Raw genomic sequence first — 21,685 nt, 5'->3', positions numbered from 1 at the left:
ATCTCTGGCCGGTGCGGTTACCGTGGCAACCCCCTCCGGAGCCGTGCATCGATGACGCGTGTCTGTCAGCCGTGACCTCCGGCATTCCATTTTGAGTTTTCATCGCCGGGTGTCGCATCTTCCGAGCCGCTGGATCCTCACGAGGGTCGCGGGGGGTGCTGGAGCCGATCCCAGCTGTCTCCGGGCAGTAGGCGGGGGACACCCTGAATCGGTTGCCAGCCAATCACAGGGCACACAGAGACGAACAACCATCCGCGCTCACACTCACACCTAGGGACAATTCAGAGTGTCCAATCAGCCTGCCGCGCATGTTTTTGGAATGTGGGAGGAAACCGGAGCACCCGGAGAAAACCCACGCAGACCCGGGGAGAACATGCAAACTCCACACAGGGAGGCCGGAGCTGGAATCGAACCCGGTACCTCTGCACTGTGAAGCCCACGTGCTAACCACTGGGCTACCGGGCCGCCCCGCCGGGTGTCGCATCAAATGGAAAAACGAAGGCCACAAGACGCTCCCAAAGTCACTCGCTCAATTTGGCTTGACGAGCGCCAAATCCTTTCAAGAGGCCGTTCCGGAAAGCGCAAGTCCGCCATTTTTGCTTTCAAGTTGCCTTTTCAGTGGCCAGCCCCGGCGCTCCAAAAGCCGTGAAAGGCATCGAGGCCCGTTGTCATCGTTTGTTGCATTTCCCACATTGGAACCCGACGGGCGACTTCAATCCAGTGCGAATGGTTTTGCCACCTCCACCTTGAAGATGCGACAAAAAGTCGGGGGCCCATCTCGCGCAAAAATTATGTGATTTCATTATTTATTCCTGCGACGCGGCATCATTTGCGCGCTTGTCCTCTGCCGTGCCGATCGATAAACTATCATTCCGGTCGCCCGGAGCTCGACAAATTTAATTACATGTGCGCTCCGTCAAGCCACTCACTGCTGTGTGTGTGTGTGTGTGTGTCTTTGTTTTGCAGATGATGAAGTTTGCCTGGGACAACTACAAGCGGTACGCCTGGGGCAAGAATGAGCTTCGGCCTTTAACTAAGAACGGCCATGTTGGCAACATGTTTGGTAAGTCTTTTGTTTTTTCGTCTTTTTTGAAACGATTTCCTCGGAACGTTTGTCTCGCAATGTTTTCAATCACAAAGATGGGCTGCGATTCCCCAAAGAAAGCACGTAACAGCAAAATTAGCAAAAATATGTTGAAATCTGAAAAAAAAAAAATCATACTTCCAACAACAGAAGAAGGAAATTTTCCTCGACAGGATTTGGGGAAACGAGAAAATAATACTTGGCTCATCTCCACCACGGCAGTCTTGAAATGTGCATTTTGTCATTTTTCAAGCTGCCGGAAGTCGGCGCCAATCTCGTAAGGCAGTCGTTGCGGCGTCGGAAATATCGCAAGTACGGCAATTTCGTTGGTGGGTAAAATTCCCGTACGCGGGTGGCAGGTCGCGCTATTTTCATGTCGGCTCTGCCGAGGTGCAAGCAAAACCTGTTCGACACTCAGCCGGCGTAATACTCGGCGCGTCCGATCGCCACGCAAGGGCTCCGAGAGCCGGGTGGACCCCTCCCCCTACCCTTACCCTGACAATGATTTTTCACGTAAAACTCAAGCTTTTGTCAAAACGATATTTTTCATAACAGAATCTGCGAAATTTCACTGCCCTGTTTGAGAGTGTCGATTCGGCTTCCTACACGGGGGTTCGGGTTCGGGTTCCAAGTCAATTGGACACTCTTTTCGCATTTGGTTTTTAAAGCAAGGCTTGCTTTTCAGCTCGGATTCCAAGTTGAAAAAAAGAACATGTGTTAGCCTTTCGAGGAACCTTGACTTTTCCATAGTTGTCGTGTTTAGAAGAGGAGGCTTGAGAGGATTACGGTGGGCCAAGGTTCTGGTTGACCTAAAAAAAAAAGAAAAAAAATGAGGATTTATTTTAAAAAGATGTGCGAGATTCAATGGAGAAGCCAAAGTTTCACGAGGGCGAGGACGGGATTTCTCAGGGAGGGCCTCCCAAACGGCGCCCATAGTCAAGTCAAGTCAAGTCAACAGTATTTATAGAGCACTTTCAAACAGCCATCGCTGCATACAAAGTGCTGTACATGGAGCGATTTAACATATACAATAAACAGTAAGACGAATCAGTAATAAGTAATAAGGCGGTAGAAAGCACCAAGCAGTAAAACCAATAGCAAATCTAAGTCATGCTGAGTCAAACGCCAAAGAATACAAGTGAGTTTTGAGGAGGGATTTAAAGATGGGCAGCGAGGAGGCTTGCCGAATGTTCAGTGGGAGGTCATTCCAGAGAGATGGACCAGCAACAGAAAAGGCTCGATCCCCTCTGAGCCTCAGTTTAGTTCTTGGTACGTCTAGCAAAGACTGGTCCACAGACCTGAGGCGCCGGGCAGGGGTGTAGGGGCGTATGAGCTCAGAGAGGTAAGGTGGCGCGAGATTATTCAGAGATTTGAAAACAAAGAGGAGGATCTTAAAAATAATTCTAAAATGAATGGGGAGCCAGTGAAGGGATGCCAAAGTAGGAGTTATATGCTCCCTCTTACGAGTACCAGTCAAGAGGCGAGCAGCGGCATTCTGTACCAGCTGAAGGCGCTTGATGGAGGACTGGCTGACTCCAAAGTACAGGGCGTTGCAGTAATCGAGCCGGGATGTGACAAAGGCATGAATTACTGTCTCAAAGTGTGTTCATGTGAGAGTGTTCATAGTGGTTAGCCTGTAGCATTAGCGTGCGCTGGCGGAGCGAGAGGCTGGTTACCGTACGGCCGCTTTGCAACTGCGGGCCTTCCCTTTTTACATCCCGCAGGCTCCCCGTCATGGCGCACCAGAGATCATCGGTCTCCGCAGCAACCAGCATTTAGCTGACAAATAGCTCTCGTGTGCACCCCCCCTGCCCCTGGGAGTTCAGCCACATCGCCTCTTCTTCAAGTCATCAAGTGGGAAGTGCTGGCTTGGCATTTTTTTGTATTTTTTTTATGGGATGGATGTGAATCTCCGGATGATGATTGGAATAACGGCAAACACATAGCGAGTCACGATTTATACCGGAGCGTGTCCGGTCGGCTCGCGCCGGCCGTTCGTCTTCACTCGAAAAGAAACGGCGGGACCTTTCCGCGGGCCACCGGGTCGATGGCCATCGACGTGTCGGGCGAGCCGCAATTGACACCGACACACGAGGACCGCGCATGATCGCGTGCAGTAAAATGAGCACGTCGGATAGATACGACGGATGATGATCGGGATCTTCGATAAGACACCGGCGGGACACAATAGACGGCAAGTCGGTAGGACAGAGCGCAGCAGGCCGCCGGACGAGACGATTAGATAGGCTACAATGGGACGGGATGGGAGGCGGAAGCATCCGACGCGGCGTGGTTCCATTCGATTGGATATGACAGAAGACAAGGGAAGAGAGGACGTTAGCTGACGGCAAAGGAGACGCTTTGCTCCGTCAAACCTCTCAAATCGTGGTTCGCTCCTTTCGTCGGAAAAATTGGCAACAAGCGCACGCGGGGGGCACCGCCCGTCGTTATCAACGCCACCAAATGTGTCCTCTTTCTTGCGGGGATTACAACAAGCCCCCCCTCCCCCCCCTCAGGGGAACGCAGGCTCGTCGTCAAGCCTCCGCCAAGGGATTATCGCCAAGATGATGAAAATCGCGCCGCTCCATGTATGACCCAGCTGCCGGATTACCCGCGGATTGGGCTCCGTTTTCAAGTCGGGGCTTCCGCGGCAGGCGCGCGTCAACGAGGCGGAGGGTCCGACGGACGCAAAGCGCTCGATGTCGTCCCCCCCCCCCCCGCCAACCTGATGGCCTCGGGGCATCGCGGGGGCGCTCGGCGCCGACGTCACGACGAGCAGAGATGTGCCGGCGACTATTAATAACCTCGGCATGATTTAGAGTTGCGTCAGTGCGCCGCGGCCTTGACGCTTAATCGCGTTGAGCTGCCTTCACGGGCAAATATCCGCTCATCTCCATAAAAGCCGGCGCGTTTCTCAGAGCATCGCCCTCGTCGAGCCGCTCGCTTGCTTGTGTCTCGCGCCTGTAATGGCGGCAGCATTTTTCACAGCCCTGAAAGGAGCATTAGCGCGGAGCGCCGATGCGGATTTGGAACTGGCAGTCGCAGCTTGGAGTTTGAAGCGGATTACGTGGGACAGGAGAAGTGAACGCATCTCTTTTCGTCAATGGAGGCTACAGCTTGGTGTTTGCTTTCAAAATTTAGCTTGTGGCAGACGTGTGCACGTTTTTGGCATGACGTCTCTGATCCACTGGTGAAAGGACACTTTGATCCTCTCCTCTTTCATTGATAACTGCTTCGGACAACAAAGCTTGTGATGGAAGAGTGGTTAGAACTGCACGACTGTCCGTGTTTTAGGTGTTGTGTTATTGTTGTTATTTTGACTTCAAAATGGCGGCACGAGAGTGGCTGCCTTTCCAGCAGCTCCTACATTTTCTTCTTCTACTTCTTCCTTTCGTAACTTTGCTGCTGTGAATTGGGAATTTCTCCATTGCGAGACTAATAAAGCTTTTCTTATCTTATCTTATCTTATCTTATCTTTAATGCCCTGCGTCATGTTTGCTATTCCCAGCCGGGTGCCCCCCCGTGGGGCAAGATGAAGGGGGGGTAGTGGGGGGGACAGAAATACAGGGCGAAGATGCGTGAAGTGGATCGGCGAGGCACCTCGCTCGGCCATCCGGGCCGCGCTTGCGAAGTTTTTTGATTGGAGGCGGGTCGGGAGTGATCCCAAGTGGCCCCGAGCGCCCTGGCAAGGAAGGAGGGCCGCGCCGCAATCAAACAAAGCCTTTCCTCAAGGCTCCGATGACAAATATTAGGCCCTTCGCATTGGCCGGGTGTGAAAATGAAAGCAAAGGCGGCGTCCAAGGCGTCTCGCTTTCTGCCTCCTGAGTCAAGTGAAGGTCAAGCCCCCCCTTCCGGGCTCATCCGAAGGCTTGCTGCTGTCTTTTTGTCTTTTCAGCCTAATCAGATCTCGGGGCTTTTACCTCCCGTCAGAGTTTGCGGCTGGACAAAGTATCAGAAGCACGCTGACCGTCGCCGCCGCCGCCGCCGCCCCAGAGTGTGTTTGATCGATGCGCTGGAGGCTTACGGGCGGCGGGCGGGATGCGAGCGCTCGATAACACGCTGTAATCTCATCCGAGAGGCTGTCATATCAGCCATCCTGACACACACTTTTTCCCCGGGGCGGCAAATTAGCCGATTAGATTGAGGTGGAACGCCGAGACTGGAACGCCGGCTCCAATCAAGTCTGGGCTGGTTTGCGTGCCGTCTTAACCTTTGATTTTGTTCACGTGCCCAAGACGTTTGATCGCGTTTGCATCTGGAGCAAAAGCTGCCGGTCGGGGAAGGGTGGAGGGGCGGGGTGGCGGGGGGGCTGTTCGGCGCCTGCTTGTGGGGCCCCGGTCAAAAGTGCCAGTGGAGATCTAGCCAAAGGATGACGCAATGTAAAAGGCTTGACTACAAGGTGTTTTTTTTGGGGGGGGTAGGGGGGCATTGATCACCTTCCGGGGGCGGGGTGATCCTGACGTTTCTCCTTCTCACTCAGTTTTCCCAGCCGATATTCACAATTGTTAAAAATGATTGATACGATTGATTCTTACGATCCGTCCGCCGAATGCGCCGCATTTATGTGTCCTGAATAGCAAGCAGCTCGTCGTCGCCGTCGCCCCCGCCGCGCTGACTCATCTGCACGCTAACCCCGCTCCCATGGTGCCAGACGGCATTAGCGCTAACAAGACGCCCGTTGCCCCCCGCCCCTTTCCGCCATTGATAATTGGATGGCGGTAACCGCTGGCAACGGGGTGGCGTGATGACTGTGAATCCGGGCTTCCGCGGCTATTAGCATCCGCGGCTATTAGCAAAAGGCTCGACTTAGCTCGCCGAGGCATCTGTTGGATGACACTGGATGACGCCCTTTCCAATCAATCCAAATTCATTTGGATTGATTGATTGATTTTCTTCCTTGACAATCCGTTCTATGCGCCTCGACGAGTCTAAACACGACATTTGGATTCATCTTGGCTTTGTGGAAATGCGAGTTGAGCTACCCTCTCCGGGGGCGGCCATTTTGCCTTGAACTGCCACCTGCCGTCCACTGAAAATGACATCACATGCGCTCAGGGCACAATCAATCACAGTTGAGCTGATTTCTGATGCGCTGGCGACAACCTCCGGCGCGGCTTTTTGGCATTTTTATGTTCAGCCATCGAGTAGGTGGTCATGGAGGTGTCGTGCATGAAACGAATGATAGTCCATCTTCCCGATGACGAGCTCTGTGTCAGGAGGCCGCAGAAAGTAAGGAAGGAGTAAGGAAACATGCTCTTGGCTGACATGGGCGCCCCGAGAACAAACATTGAAGGATTGTCCTGGCTGGCGTGCAATCAATCTTCTTCACTTAAGGGTTGTTGTTTTTTTCAAATTTCTCACATTACGGACCAAACTTTCCAACACGTCCGCGTTCGTGTACATCGAATAAAATCCGACATTATGCTGCACTGACAAGCGATGAAGAAATGAGCTGCGGCGACGTAAATCACGGCTTGGCGACACTTTGTCAATTTGTCCGCTGTGCTTCCAGGTGGCCTGAGAGGAGCGTCCATCATCGACTCGCTGGACACGCTCTACATTATGGGACTGTTGGACGAGTACGAGGACGCCAAGGAGTGGGTCAGGAGTGACCTGGACCTGACCTCGGTGAGACCACCACCTTTTTTTTCCGCCCCCGCCCGTCCGGGTTTTTTTAATCAGCCCATACATCATCAAAATAAAAATAAAAATAAAGTCTCCAGTTGTTATTACATTTATTTTATAAGATTGTTGGCAAATAAAAAAGTGAAACATTACAGAGTGAAATTTGTTTTCAATATTTTTTTAAGCAAATAGTGACATGAATTAAAATGAACCCAAATTGGTCTGGCCCAGCTCTGGGGCAGACACGGCACGTACCTCAATGAATGATGGTCCTGCAGTGGCCCACATCTGGCATCCATGATGTGGCCCGCATTCGGCCCAGATCTGAGCCGCATTGTAAAACCATATCTGGCCCTACTGCGGCCCGACGCTGGGCCATAACAGGTTCCTGATATCAGCCCGAATTCACTCTCAACTAAGCCCTCCTTCATGAGCTTACTATACATGGTCATTTTTTTCCGGCTAAAAACGCTTTACTACACATGGTTGTTTTTTTGGGGCTAAAAATGCCTTACTTATACACGGTCGTTTTTTTGGGGCTAAAAACGCCTTACTATTCATGGTCGTTTTTTTCTGGCTAAAAACGCTTTACTATAAATGCTCGTTTTTTTCGGGCAAAAAAACGCCTTACCATACATGGTTGTTTTTTTTCGGGCAAAAAACGCCTTACTATACATGGTCGTTTTTTTCGGGCAAAAAACGCCTTACCATACATGGTCGTTTTTCCGGCTAAAAACACCTTACTTATACATGGTCTTTTTTTGGTCGAAAAATGCCCTACTATACAGTGTGTGTGTGTGTGAGTTAGTGTGGCACAGATATTGATTGATGTCAGTCAGTTTGCGTCTTGAGTGAGCCTCTTTGAGTTGACTTCTGCAGTTGTCGTTTATGCGCTGATTTCAGCGCAAGGCAAATCTCAGACTATCTAAATATACACATTTTGACCAAAGGAGGCCTACGAGTGAATTTGATTGACGACATTAGAAATGATCATGTGTGTTAATGCTTTGCTGTCATCTCCACGCTGACGAGCCTGAGAAAGTGACGCTCTCTCTCTCGCTCTCCTTCTCTCTCTCGCCACAGAACGGCGAAGCGTCGCTCTTTGAGGTGAACATCCGTTACGTCGGCGGGCTGCTGTCGGCGTACTATCTCACTGGAGAGGAGGTAAGATGAAGAAATGTCTCATGGTGTTATCCCGCTGCACTCCCTCCCGCCGAGACCCCCCCCCCACCCCCAGTCCATAGTTTGACAGATGAAAAGACGTCCTGGGAAGTTTGTGACAGTCTCGTTTTTGTGTGTTTTGTGTGTGTGTGATTGCCGAAAATGGACTGAGAAATTTTAGGGTTTTTTTCCACCCGCATAATATGTCAGGTGAATTGGATCTAATGACATCTGTCTTGTGTTGTTGAGATGGAAGTGGAAAAATGGATTGAGGTTCCACAGGCTGGAAACGTTAGCATGAACACTGCGTGTCTGTTTCGGGAATAGGAGACCGAATTTTTCAATTTTTTACATTACATTTCAATTTTTACATTTTCAACATGCCAAAAACATATGGAATGGAGGAAGTGAGGTTCCCCAGTCTGACAAAGTTAGCGCTAGGGTCTAAATTATACGTTGACAATAAAAGTACAAAATACCATATACTTTATACCAGGGGTGTCCAAACGACGGCCCGCCATCCATTTTAATGCCCGCGATATGACATTTGACATGGTCCACGAGGTTAGTTAAAAAAAAAATTGAAGGTGGACTGTGGAACTTTTCTCTATATTTCAGGACGCAAACGAAGCATTTATGATTCAAAGAATCACACAATTGATCTCCAAAACACTGCCCTGAATCAAGATCATTCAATTTGAGAGGCAAAAATAAATTTCTTCCGATTTGTGCTCGATGAAGACTTTAGCGTGTTGACAAATTTAAAAGGGGTCCATTTTTCTGTATGCGGCCCTCAAACCCAAACGTCTGGACACCCCTCACACCAGAGACAAATGGAAAATAAATACTTGGCTTGTGCTGCACGAATATGAAATAGCACACACAGTTACAAGGACTCATGGAAATTGGGTGACGTTCCCCAAATTTCGCCTCAATGTATCAGCATTGCACTGACGATGACAGAACAAATTGCTGGAAATTCAGATCAAGATTTACAACATGCCCGAAGCATGCTCAATAAGAGCGACACAGCGACACAGCGACACAGCGTCTCGATTCTTGTCGATATAAACGATTAAAAAGGCTGAAATAGCGTTTGTTGCAATGCAACGTGGACACGTTGAGAAAGAATGCAGTGAGGTTACCGAGACAAGCCTTCATTATCTCTGAAGACTGGCAGGAGGTGAGCGAGGCAACCGTAATGAGCATCTCCCTGCAGCAAAGACCACCGAGCCCTCCGCTCTCACTGCTCCCACCCCCACACCAGGGGTCGACTATTTTTAACAGCGACCACATGCACCGGCTGTGTACGAGCTCGTGAATTTTAGCTAGGAAGGTGATTGTGAAGTTAGCGTCTTCCATATTGTGGCCGCTGCTCTCCAATTTGAAGATTTTCTAACCACTCACGCCACGCTTGCCGCACTATTAGGTTAGCATGGCAGCTATTAACATGTTAGCATTAGCTTCCGTTCTCGCTCACACTCACACCTAGGGACAATTTAGAGTGTTCAATCAGCCTGCCACGCATGTTTTTGGAATGTGGGAGGAAACCGGCGCACCCGGAGAAAACCCACGCAGGCCCGGGGAGAACATGCAAACTCCACACAGGGAGGCCGGAGCTGGAATCGAACCCGGTACCTCTGCACTGTGAAGCCGACATGCTAACCACTGGACTACCGGGCCGCCCGTTAGCATGACATGTTGAGGTTAATGAAAAGTAGTTTATTGTACAAAGTGTAAGATCACAAAAAAAAATCTGAAAGTTTGCATTTTTATGGAACACCAAGCGGTGAATTTTAGCTAGGAAGGTGATTGTGAAGTTAGCATCTTCCATATTGTGGCCGCTGCTTTCTAACCACTCACATTTAATACTCTCTTGCCGCACTATTAGGTTAGCATGGCAGCTATTAACATGTTAGCATTAGCTTCCGTTCTCACATCATGTATTACCCGACTCCTGGGCATGATTTTAAATGTATTACCATCGTTCCTCGGAGTTGTAAGTGTGGCTATCTAGTGTTGGCATGTGAGCGTTCTACCTACCGCGGCGGAAATCTGCAAATCTGCTGTGCCGCCATTGTGACATGATGGCAAAAGTGGTTTGGATGCACATTCAGACAAACAGACTCAAGCTGCACTTTATTTCCGTGATTGTGACTCCATATCAGATGGGGAGGACGCGAGCAGTCCGCGTTAGCCACGTAATGAATATCAATTTGTTGCGCACGGCGAGTGGAGGTCAAGATGAGACAAACACAAATAATGTGATTGCAAGGGCGGATAAAACTGCACTAAAACACGCTCAAAGTCACAGTGGATTCCAATGTATCAGGGTTTACTGTCACCTAGTGGCATTTTATAGGTACTACCGGGATCAATACGTGCCATAATATTTAACGATTGTTCATTTGGAAGGTCCTCTGATGGATGAATTTCCAATGTTATTCTTCAAATAACTAAAAGATGTAATGAAACCATGAAGCCTTTTTCACCTATTTAATGACATAATGAATTCATTCGAGGTTAGAAGTAAATCCGATAACGGATGGAGGGAAAGTTATTACTCATGACAATACAAAACGTGAATTATTTGATTGTTCACGACTATGCTGCTCAAAACAACAAAGTGCAACACATGAATAAGGGAAATCCGGCGTGAAAGACGTATGACAATGGTGGCCTTACATATTCTCGATGCTGTCCTTTTATTTTGGTCGATTGCTTTTTTTATTTGAACACGATTGTCTTCACCAGAGGAGCGACGCTCCTAATTTCGTTGTATGCGTGGCTTAGAATGACCATGCCAGGCTTTTGATTTGATTGAAGATTTTTCTCCATGACATCAAACAAGATTGACAGCTGCGCTCAAATGCGGGAACGCGCAAAATAAAGTCACGCTAACGAAGACAATGAAAGCCAAACTTGAAAGCGCTGGTCATCTGTTCGTTGTATTCTCTCTGGCTTCAATTCAAGGCTTTCATATCTTCAGCCCTTTTTTTTTTTGTTATCTCTCACACGCGTACACAAAACAAAATCAAAAGAAGTCGGCTTTGGCGGCGCGTAATAGTCTGCGGAGCCACTTTTCATCTGGTCCAATTCTCACTCGCTCAGACGCTCATTAGCCATTTTCAAGGCTCTCCCCCTAGTTTATCGTTCGCCCTCTCCCTCGCCGCCTCTTCTCTTTTCCATCCCACTCCATCTGTCTGCCTCCCTAGCTAGCTATCCAGTTGTCAGAAATAATCCTGAACAATCTGCCGCAACACTTCCTGGACTGAAGTTGCTATCTTGCTAGCTGAAAGCGTAGCCGTGTTTTGCCTTCTGCCGTTGGGCCATTTCTCTTTTCAAATGCTCTCCGATTCCATACAGCACGGCGCAGAGCGTATTTGTCGAGCGGACGTAGCTTTTATTTATCAGGTTGCTATCTCGGTAGCATGTCGGCGTTCGTTTTAGGGTGAGGAAAAGCGCTTCGAGCGCCCACCGCTTCACGTCGGAAATATGCCGTTTGGTTCTTGGAAGTGGCGGAGGACGCTCTTGTTACTCGTACCTGCGGGCGGGCAACAACATGTCGCTAATGCCAGAACGGCGTCGGAACATCAAAGTAGCGGCGCACTCGAGCGTGTCTCTTTTACCAAGCGACCATGGCCGTTATTTAAATGTGCATATAGCAGGTTAGCTCACTCCAACGGATCAATTGAAATAAATAAGGAATGAACCCCGTTTAATTATTCAACATGTTAGCTCGCGTTAAAGTCCTTGTGGAGCGGCAAATCTAGACAGGGTACGCTCGTGTTGAAAACAAACACATTAGCTCAGCTCCCGAGCGCTGCCTGATTGATCGGCTTCGTCATATTCGGCGTAGCGCAATTAGCTAATGGGAACACCCAACGTTGACGATCAGGAAGGATGAATTGGGTGTCACGGGGAAGGGGGTGTTCTCGCGGTGCCAATTGGCCAACAAATACCTTCTCGTCTCCACGCTAATGTCCTTCAGGATGTCCGTCAGAGAGACCAAACATTTTGTTTCCCTTGATAATCCTTCGGACACCGCGTAGCATAAGATTGCAGCATCCGGTTTGAAACCGTACCCGTTTTTAGCGGCGGGCCCGAACCAACTTTTTCTTCATTGCACGTGGACGGAGAACGGGGGCAAAGTTTGATGACTTGCCAAAGAGCTATCCATCCATCCATCATCTACCGCTTATCCGGGGCCGGGTCGCGGGGGCAACAGCTTTAGCAGGGAAGCCCAGACTTCCCTCTCCCTAGCTACTTCTTCCAGCTCTCCCCGGGGGATCCCGAGGCGTTCCTAGGCCAGCTGGGTGACAGTCTCTCCAGCGTGTCCTGGGTCTTCCTCGGGGTCTCCTCCCGGTGGGACATGACCGGAACACCTCACCGGGGAGGCGCTCAGGAGGCATCCGAATCAGATGCCCAAGCCACCTCATCTGGCTCCTCTCGATGTGGAGGAGAAGCGGCTCGACTCTGAGCCCCTCCCCAAAGAGCTACTTTCAAGCCATTTGTCTTCCAGTCCTTAATGGAGAGTTTGGAGCAGCGTGCACGCTTGCCGGCGCAGAAAATAAAACGTCGTCGCACCGCACCGCCGTGCTTTCAAATTGCAGCCGAGTTGTGTTGTGGCGTGCAAAATGTTCTTTTCCCAAGCAATTTTCAGCTTCGCAGCGGGCAGGCGTCTTCCCCGACGTTGCGGTCGCCATGGCAGCAAGCTGGAATGACGCGCTTTGTTTTCCTCCCTTAGAACACGGGAATCAAGATGCGGCGCGCAGGTATTTAATAGGGCGTCAAATAGGCTGGCAGATGCATGCTGGAAGCCTCCTTTCTCAGCGGAGCCTTTAACTGCTCTTCCTTTGCTCGCTGCCCCCCCCCAACCCCCCTCCCTCCAAGGTTCCCACAATCTGAACATTTCCAACCGTGAACTCTTCTTTGTCGTGAACGCAATTTAAGTTTGGGTAGAAGTCTGGGCCAAAAAAGCGGCCGTCGTATCGGCCTGTCGTGGTGAAGAAGGAGCAGAGCCCAAAAGGAAAGCTCTCGATTTACCGGTGGATCTCCGTTCTCGCGTAGCTCCTGACCGAAAGAACGAGATTGCGGATACAAGCGGCCAAAAGGAATTTCCTCCGCAGGGCATCCGGGTAAGAAGCTCGCTCGTCCGTTGAGCTGCCTCTGACAAGGGCCACCCACAGGAGGTGGCTCGGGCAGCTGATTAGGATGCCTTCCTGGTGAGGCGTTCTGGGACCGGAGGCCCCCGGGGACGACCCGGGATACGCCGGAGAGCCTCTTTGTCTCCCGGCTGGCCCGGGAAGGCCTCGGGATCCCCCGGGAAGAGCTGGAAGAAGTGGCTCGGGAGACGGAATCTGGGCTCCCCCTGCTAAGTAATCAAACGGGAGAAAACGGATGGATGGATGGATGGTCTGGGTGAAAACAAAAGACTTGATGCAATGGTCCGTTTTGGGCCCGAGGACGTTGTGTTGCACGTTGATTTGGTTTTGTCCTCAGCAAGCGACTGCTGCGTTGCCACTGTTCAAATGCCGCTAAAAAGTGCTTGCGCCGTTACTTTGTCAGATTGCTTTGAATCCCATCAGAAATCTCCTTTTCCCACACCTCAATTATTTCAATCCAGCCCCCCTGTTGGAAAAATGACGTCCGACGCATGGCCTCATCATCTGATGCAATTTTCCCGCTGAAAGTCTTTCTGTCCACTTTGAGTCGGCCGGCGAGGCGTTCCGTCTGCTGAATGTGACGTCGGTGGCGCAAAGTGCGGCGACGGGCGTTCGGCTCGCTCATTTCAAGCCGTTTACCTGTCAAGCCACAAACTGTGGAGAAAATGCTAAAGGCAAGATGATCTTGACAAAGAGCTGTCTTTATTTTTATTTTTGGGGGGGGGGGGGGTGTTACATGGCGGCGGCCCGGTAGTCCAGTGGTTAGCACGTGGGCTTCACAGTGCAGAGGTACCGGGTTCGATTCCAGCTCCGGCCTCCCTGTGTGGAGTTTGCATGTTCTCCCCGGGCCTGCATGGGTTTTCTCCGGGTGCTCCGGTTTCCTCCCACATTCCAAAAACATGCGTGGCAGGCTGATTGAACACTCTAAATTGTCCCTAGGTGTGAGTGTGAGTGGTTGTTCGTTTCTGTGTGCCCTGCGATTGGCTGGCAACCGATTCAGGGTGTCCCCCGCCTACTGCCCGGAGACAGCTGGGATGGGCTCCAGCACCCCCCGCGACCCACGTGAGGATCAAGCGGCTCGGAAGATGAATGAATGAATGAATGAATGAATGTTACATGGCCAGATATAGGATGACGCTGCATTCTGACAATCAGGAAAAAGCGCCCGCGGGGGCCTGATGGTCGCTGCTTTTAATTCTGAATGGATCACATTTACAGGGCACAAGAGGAGGCTTTGTTCACTCGGCGGAACGCTTGTGACCATAAACTGAACGGAATGACCGCCGTGTTTGACCGCCAAAAAAGCCTTGGCCGACACCATGATTTCTTCCTCGGAGTTCTTCCAAATTCTCTGCGGAGCCATTGGGGAGAGTCACTTCTTTTGAGAAGAGAAACAACGGGTGTTGACGACCTCCTTCCTAGGAAATGGAAACAAAACGTGACTCTGATGAGGTCATCAAGCATCGCCTGGAGCCGCGACGTTCCGCCGGGCGTCCCGCTCCGGAACGCGTCCGCTTGCCCTCCGGTTGATTTTGCCGGCCGTTTTCCTCCTTCGTCGCGCAAAGTGTTTCATTGGGGCCAATTGCGCAGAGCGCGGCGTTGCATGACGGCCGCTGATTGAACGCACGCCGACCTCTCATCATGAAACTTTTTGTCTTCTGCTCAAGCTGCGGTTGCACAATCACCGCTCGCTCAGCCCCAGCGCAAGCTAATCGCAGCTCGTTTCCCGCCCTAACAAACTCCATCTCGCTTTGATTTCGGCTGGGCCATTGCACCCATCGCATGAACCCGTCCCCGAGATGGGAGTTGGAAAACATTTTGGATTTTCTCTGTTTCTTGTCAGACAAACATGGGGGGGAAAATGCCAATTTGGCAGGCCGGCCAAGGCGAGCGACTGGCAAGCGCGCTGACAAATTCGGACCTGGAAATGACTGGAAACGTCAATTTTTCAAATCAAAAAATCTTTGAACACCATGCACGACCCTCATTGTTTTGGTGTTGGCAGAAAACAAAAACGTTTTAATTGAGCATAGTATCGGGCGGTACAAAGAGTAATCTAAGCCGTGGCTGCCATCTGGTGGGGACTGGTGTTATTGCAACTTAAAACGACACCCACTCTTCAAAGTACTGGTGTCAAAAATGATCCAATTTGGTCCTGCTTTGTGTTGGAATGTTACATCGCAATTCCTTTGTATTGTTTTGCTGCAAAATTTGAAGGAAAAGTATTCCAAATACAAGGCATGTTTTTTTTGCGTAGCGCTTTTTGGCGATGCAGAAATGGATCGCCGAAATGTTTTGACCTGTTTACCGAGCGTGTTTAATTTTTTTTTTCTCAACACCAAAAAATGGCCCTCCACCAAAAAGCTTTTCTTATTGATCCATTTATTGATTTGCAATCGCGTGTTGACTGTTTGGCAGTACGAGGTGCGTTTCATTTGGCAGCGTGAGAACCGAAATTTGCAATTTGCAGATCCGCAATGTCAATGCAACCTTCCGATTGTCATTTTGCCGCCGGCACGCGGATGGGCTATCAAATCCATTGCGGCGCACTGACAAATGTGAGAAATGGCTTGCACGTGGGAGACGACACTCAATGTCACTCATGTTTGTCTGCCTGGAGCCCTTTTGCGTTCCGCCGCCACCGAGCGCTGAGGAAACAGATGGCGGCTCATCAAAAGTCGCCGAATTGACGCCTTAAATCTTCCATCTCGGTGGAATTGGATGCGCACGCCCGAGTCGCGTTTCATTTCCTCCTGTTGGCCACCGGCGGATGTCGACGCCCCCAAAATAAACTCTGAGCCAGATGCTGAAGTCGTCACGTTCCGCAGCACAACTCTGCGATTGAGTTGAATGGGAATGCCCTTTGGGCGCTGGGCGCATTTCCAAAAAAAATCGAATCGAAATATTGCGCCTCGTCGTCCTGGGCCTCCCAGACATCCTTCTTTAAAAAAACAAAAACAAAACAAAAAAAAACGACTGAATTTCTTTCTAGTCTACTCCAAAACATTTGTTAGCGATCCTGCAAATGAATGACCCCCAAAAATAATAATAACCCTCTCATTTGAGCAGCAGTCATCTTCTTTTTCCACCTGATGATTCAAAAACATTAAAAAAGAGATTGCGCCGATTTCTTTTTTCTCGTTTTTCTTGATAACAACCAACAGTGAAATTGTTCAATGAACTTCCGGGATGGCTAACGAGGCCCACGGCGGCCTTCCCGAGCGCGGCCTTTAATTTAGCGCAGTGGACTAAATGTGCGAGCGGATGGCGTCCCGGGGTAGGGGCGTGGGGGCCGCCACTGGCCTGTGATTAAGCGCGTCATCTCCAAACGAGCAAACTACCGCCGCTGAGGGCCTTGTGCTATTTTTAGACACGCCCGATGCGGTTTGTACCTCCAGCGATTCCGCCTCGACCTTTGCGCGCGTCTGAAAAAGTGCGCTTTGAAGGTCGCGGCCTGTCAAGGTATCGATGCCTTTCCGGCTCGTCTCCCCGACCCTTTTGCGAGTACGTAGTGTGTGTCTATAAATATCTGTGTGTGCGGTGGGGGCCATTGATCCCCCAACCATCTCGCTTCAAATCGCTTCCAATCGAGCTAACACCTGACTCGACCCTCTTTGCTTCCAGGACACTAAACGCACCATTTGGCGATTGATGAGCCAGTAGTTTAGCTGACAAGAGGACGGAGACAGACAGACAGACAGACAGAGGGGGAAAAATAAGAAAAAAAAATGCTCTCTTCACGGGACAAATTTGAGTGTCTTTTTTTTTCTTTTGCGTTTGGTTCCCCCTCGCAGCTGTTCAAGACCAAAGTGCTGGAGTTGGGCGCCAAGTTGCTCCCGGCCTTCAACACGCCGACGGGGATCCCGCGGGGGGTCATCAACCTGGGCAGGTGAGCGATGGCGGTTGATTGAGGGTGCGCCTCGTCATCCGCCACTTGGAGTCGAAAGGTAAACCTCTACGTGGGGGGGGGATCGGCGCGGCGGCTCACTTGGTGTGCCTTTTGCGCGGCGTTGCAGCGGCGGCAGTTGGAGCTGGGGCTGGGCGTCGGCCGGGAGCAGCATCCTGGCCGAGTTCGGGACCCTGCACTTGGAGTTTGTCCACCTCAGCGAGCTCTCCGGCGACCCCGTCTACAGCGAGAAGGTACCGAGGGCCTTCACGCAGGAGCTAGCCATGCTCGAGATGTCGCTAGCTTTGCTAGCTTTGAAAATGTGAAAATGGCGGAGATTCTTGGTGAGTTTGGAATCTGGAGCGCTTTGCCGGTTTCTTTCAGGTGATGAACATCCGCAAGCTGCTGAATAAGATTGAGAAGCCTCAAGGCCTCTACCCCAACTTCCTCAGTCCGGTCAGCGGAAACTGGGTCCAACGTACGTTTTTCACCTTCTCGCAACAAAAACACATACAATGCAAGTGTGTGTGTGTGTGTGTGTGTGTGTGTGTGTGTCCCGGTTTCTGACAATTGCATTTCCTCATCGTGCTTGTCCTCACTCGTGCGGCGGCATCGCAAGTTGCAACTCTCGGATTGCGGCTTTTGCAGAACCGCAGGTGTCCCTAATGTGGTGGCCGTTTTCTCGCCATTCTTCTCCGAGCGCGCATTGAAATTCATCGCGGAATCTCTTATTTTGGCGGGGGCGTGCGCGCGAGCGACTCCCACGCGCCGTTCTCCCAGCGCTGCTCGCCGTGTTTGTCCTTGACAAACACACACACACACACACACACACACACACACACTGGCCGCTTCCGAGCGAGATAACGCCGACAACTAGCAACAATTAGCCTCCGTATTCATGTGGAATGAAGACAGCGCGATCATTTTCACGCCTTTTCGGCTCAATCCGAAGGGATCCAATTTGCCAAAGTCATTGAATTCATTATCATTTCAATAAGGCAAGAGCGGCAGGAGCCGCGCGGCCGCCGCCGCTTTGATGCCGCGCGTTCATAAGCGCCGCATTTGATGGACGCCGTCGAGGCCTCGGCGAGGCGTCGCCTTCGCAAACGGAACCACGCAAACAACGCATACGGAGAATTAGCCTGACTAGAAAATGTTTTATTTTGTTTTGATCTTTTGTATGTGTGTGATGTCACCAAAGGGCGTGGCCAGGAGGCGGGGGGGGGGGGGGGTGAAGCGGCCATTTTAGGGTCCTTTTGGTTTCATTTCTGCGGATTTGAAATTCTTCCGTATTTGTGAGCTAGTTCCTCACTGTCCCTCCCAGATCACGTGTCCATCGGTGGGCTGGGAGACAGTTTCTACGAGTACCTCCTCAAGTCGTACCTGATGTCGGACAAGACGGACGAGGACGCCAAGAACATGTACTACGATGCTCTGGAGGTAGCCGTGCAATTCAAAAAGGACGAGCGTCGGCGCCGCGGACGCCGCCAGCGAGCTAAGCGAGCTAAGCGAGCTAAGCGCGCGCGCCTTCTCCGGCAGGCCATCGAAAGCAACCTGGTGCAGAAGTCGCCCGGCGGCCTGACCTACATGGCCGAGTGGCGGGGGGGCATCCTGGACCACAAGATGGGCCACCTGGCCTGCTTCTCCGGGGGCATGATCGGCATCGGCGCCGACGAGGGCGCGGCCGACAAGCGCCGGCACTACCTGGACCTGGCCGCCGAGGTCACCCGCACCTGCCACGAGAGCTACGATCGCTCGGGTAAGACCGATCGCTCTCCGACGCAAAAAAAAAAAAACCAAACTGAAAACGCCGATTGACTTTTTGTCGTTGCGGTTCCCCACAGCCACCAAACTGGGACCGGAAGCCTTCCGCTTCGACGGCGGCGCCGAAGCCACGGCGACGCGGCTGAGCGACAGATACTACATCCTCAGACCCGAGGTCATCGAGAGCTACATGTACATGTGGAGGCTCACCCATGACCCCAAGTACAGGGAGTGGGGATGGGAGGCGGTGGAGGTAAAAACGCACGACAAAGGCAACGCCGAGAAACTAAATGCTTCGTGTTGACGGTCGAGATGGACTCCCGACGCTGAGGAAAAAAAAAACAAAAAACGGATGCAATTTTTTTAGAAATCACGTCAACTTGCGATTCTGAGATGCGGTTATGTCTCACGGTAGTCCGAATGAGGAAACCTTTGAAGTTGTAATTGATCTACAAAAGAAAAAGACTGTGAATACGTCACCCCCGTGTCTTTTCAAGACAAAAGTCACAACATCAAGTTCGCACCGCTGAATGTCTGCCGATAAATTTGGGATATGATCTCACTAGAAATAAAATCGTCGTTTCCTGAAGAAAGAAAATTGGGAGAAATGTTGTCAAGCAAAGAATTATTTTCATTCAATCATTTTTTTTACACAGATCGTTTTTAATATTAGGATTATTTTGCTATTTCGCGATATGCTTAATATGTTAATTTTTTTTGGAGTGTTTTCAATGCGCTGTATAAAAAAGTTTTTTTAAAAATTATTATTGTTATTTTTATTATTATTATTAATAATAATAATCCATTTTATTTGTGGGCGCCTTTCTAGAAACTCAAGGACGCCTTACAACAAGCAGTTAAAATCACAAATAAAATGTTAAAAACAACATCAAATAAGATAAGAAAAAAAATACAACAAAAATAAAATATAATTATTAATTATTAATTATAATAAAAATAATGGCTTTATGGTCCAAGTGAATAGGCTTAAAACCTCCCCCCCCTTTAAAAAAACAAGAGAGACAAAGTTAAAAATCTTGCGGTTTTTTGGAGTCCCAGTTGGAATTAGAATGAAATCAGGATGCTGCAAGAAGAAAGTGGTGTTTCTTTTTTGGGGGGGGGGGGGGGGTTTAATTAACCAGCACAACGGTTGAGGGCGGGAGTATGAGCGTGCGTGAGGCATCCCTTTGGAGCGCAGGCGGCGCTCGTCGGCGCCAGGGATTTGCCTGGCGCGCCGAAGCGCCCGCCCAGGTGCCGACGCCAAGTTGGAATCGGGCGATCATCCGCCTCCAAAGTCAACATGGCAAAAATTTCGATGTCGTTGCTTGCGGCGTTTTCAGGCGCTGCAGCGGCACTGCCGAGTGGAGTCGGGCTTCTCGGGGATCCGCGATGTTTACACTTTGAGCGACAGCCACGACAACATGCAGCAGAGCTTCTTCCTCTCGGAGACGCTCAAGTAAGTTGGGAAAAAAAGCTCGGCGGATTCCACTTTGGGGGGGGGCTGCGTAACATCTGTCCTTTTGTTCTTCATTTTCACGACTCGTTGTCATCCATAAGCTTTTCGGGGGGTTCTTGGACGGCGGTGGGCTATTTTTAGCTGTGGAGGCGGCGCCGTTGGTTTCAAGGTCGATTTGAGAAGTGAAATAAGGTTGATCCGGTGCTTTCAGGTATCTGTACCTGCTGTTCTCGGACGACGACCTCCTCCCCCCCGAGGACTGGGTCTTCAACACGGAGGCCCACCCGCTGCCCGTGGTGCGAAGGAGCTGCCCGCGGGACCCCTCGGCCGGCGCGCGGGTCTGAGCGCGAGGCGCCGAGGGAGGCCTTCCACTTGCTTTCCTGAAAAGGCCGCGGGGGGGCTTTTTTTCACGCCTGGATTGTAGATTCTGTCTTTTGCATACCCCCCCCACCCCCCACCCCGAGTGGACAATCAAGAGCAAACTTTTGCGGACACTTTTTTTTCCTCCGTGAGGAAAAGGAGCTCCTTACTGTCGAGGGAAAGCACTTTTCTGTTCGTCTTCTTTGGAAAAGATTTTTGGATTTTCTCCCGTGGCTGACCAAAGGATTTCTCGGAGCCGTTTTCCGCAGACAAAATTAAAGCGTTGAAATGTCACGACGAGTCTTGAGAGCTCCAAAATAGGCTGTTTGATGTCATGTTTCGAGCTGAAACTTTATGAAAAAAAAAAGTGTCTTATGCATCCTGGGACTATTGTGGGGGGGGGGGGGTGCTGGGGGGGGGGTGCAGGCACACAGCCATTCTGGTGATTCATCCCAAAACCAAATCAGTTTTCTTGTTTCTGTTCGTTTTCCGTTTTTTCTGACCAACGCTGATTTTTGTCGGTTTTATTAACGCTGTACATAAGAAAAGAAAAAAATCTTTCCCTTTTTTTTCTTTTGTGACCTTTTCTCTGTTGATTTGCTTCCCTCAGGTGTTTCCGATAAAAAGAAAGGAGTCAAACTAACTTTAAAAAAAAAAACAACCACAAAAGGTATTCAGATGCGAAGTCGACTTTTTTGCAGAAATTTGGATTTTTCTTCTTACGACTTGTTGGTTTTAACTTTGGTTGTTGAATATTTTTGAAATACTGATTCAGAAAAAAAAAATATCAATAAAAAGCTGTGCAACTTTGTACCTTTAAAAGAAGAAATGTTTTGTGTTGACGGACTTTTTAGACTGAAAGAACTCTCTGCAGACGGCTTTTATTTTGAAGTGCGAGTTAAAATGAATGCACGTGATACCGATGATTCCCACCAAGTCTGCGTCGGAACTTTCCAGCCACACCGAAATGAACAAAATGACAAACGGCGGCGTACACGTTTACGGCGGCATCACGACACGATTTTGCACGCGTTTGAAGCGGACGGGTTATTGATTATTTGAAGCGCATCGGAAGCTTTGGTGAAGCGCAGATTTCGTTCCGATCATTGTTGTGGATTAGCCGACGACTTCAGACTAGCAACGCGTATCCCATATGTCGCCGTCGTCGTCGCGTTTGGACGATG

General features: G+C 50.3%; 1 protein-coding gene across 2 annotated transcripts in view; it reads left to right on the top strand.

The window, feature by feature from the left end:
- LOC127600986 (mannosyl-oligosaccharide 1,2-alpha-mannosidase IC) overlaps window positions 1-21,330 on the top strand; it is a 264,345-nt gene extending 243,015 nt beyond the window's left edge. Inside the window, exons 2-12 of one of the 2 annotated variants that reach the window (XM_052065940.1) lie at window positions 965-1,063; window positions 6,597-6,712; window positions 7,793-7,873; window positions 16,830-16,924; window positions 17,052-17,175; window positions 17,306-17,399; window positions 18,246-18,361; window positions 18,461-18,680; window positions 18,766-18,938; window positions 20,026-20,141; window positions 20,353-21,330. In XM_052065940.1, coding sequence (XP_051921900.1) covers window positions 967-1,063; window positions 6,597-6,712; window positions 7,793-7,873; window positions 16,830-16,924; window positions 17,052-17,175; window positions 17,306-17,399; window positions 18,246-18,361; window positions 18,461-18,680; window positions 18,766-18,938; window positions 20,026-20,141; window positions 20,353-20,485 — 1,365 coding nt within the window. In that variant the 5' untranslated portion in view covers window positions 965-966 and the 3' untranslated portion in view covers window positions 20,486-21,330. The remainder of the gene's footprint in view (window positions 1-964; window positions 1,064-6,596; window positions 6,713-7,792; window positions 7,874-16,829; window positions 16,925-17,051; window positions 17,176-17,305; window positions 17,400-18,245; window positions 18,362-18,460; window positions 18,681-18,765; window positions 18,939-20,025; window positions 20,142-20,352) is intronic. The other variant, XM_052065939.1, reaches the window with a different exon arrangement.
- Window positions 21,331-21,685: the final 355 nt, after the last annotated feature.

The sequence above is a fragment of the Hippocampus zosterae genome, chromosome 5 (genome assembly GCF_025434085.1).
Source record: "Hippocampus zosterae strain Florida chromosome 5, ASM2543408v3, whole genome shotgun sequence".
In the NCBI taxonomy this organism is placed as follows: Eukaryota; Metazoa; Chordata; class Actinopteri; order Syngnathiformes; family Syngnathidae; genus Hippocampus; species Hippocampus zosterae.
The sequence above is the reverse complement of the archived record's forward strand: the minus strand, read 5'-3'. Positions and strand labels throughout refer to the sequence as shown.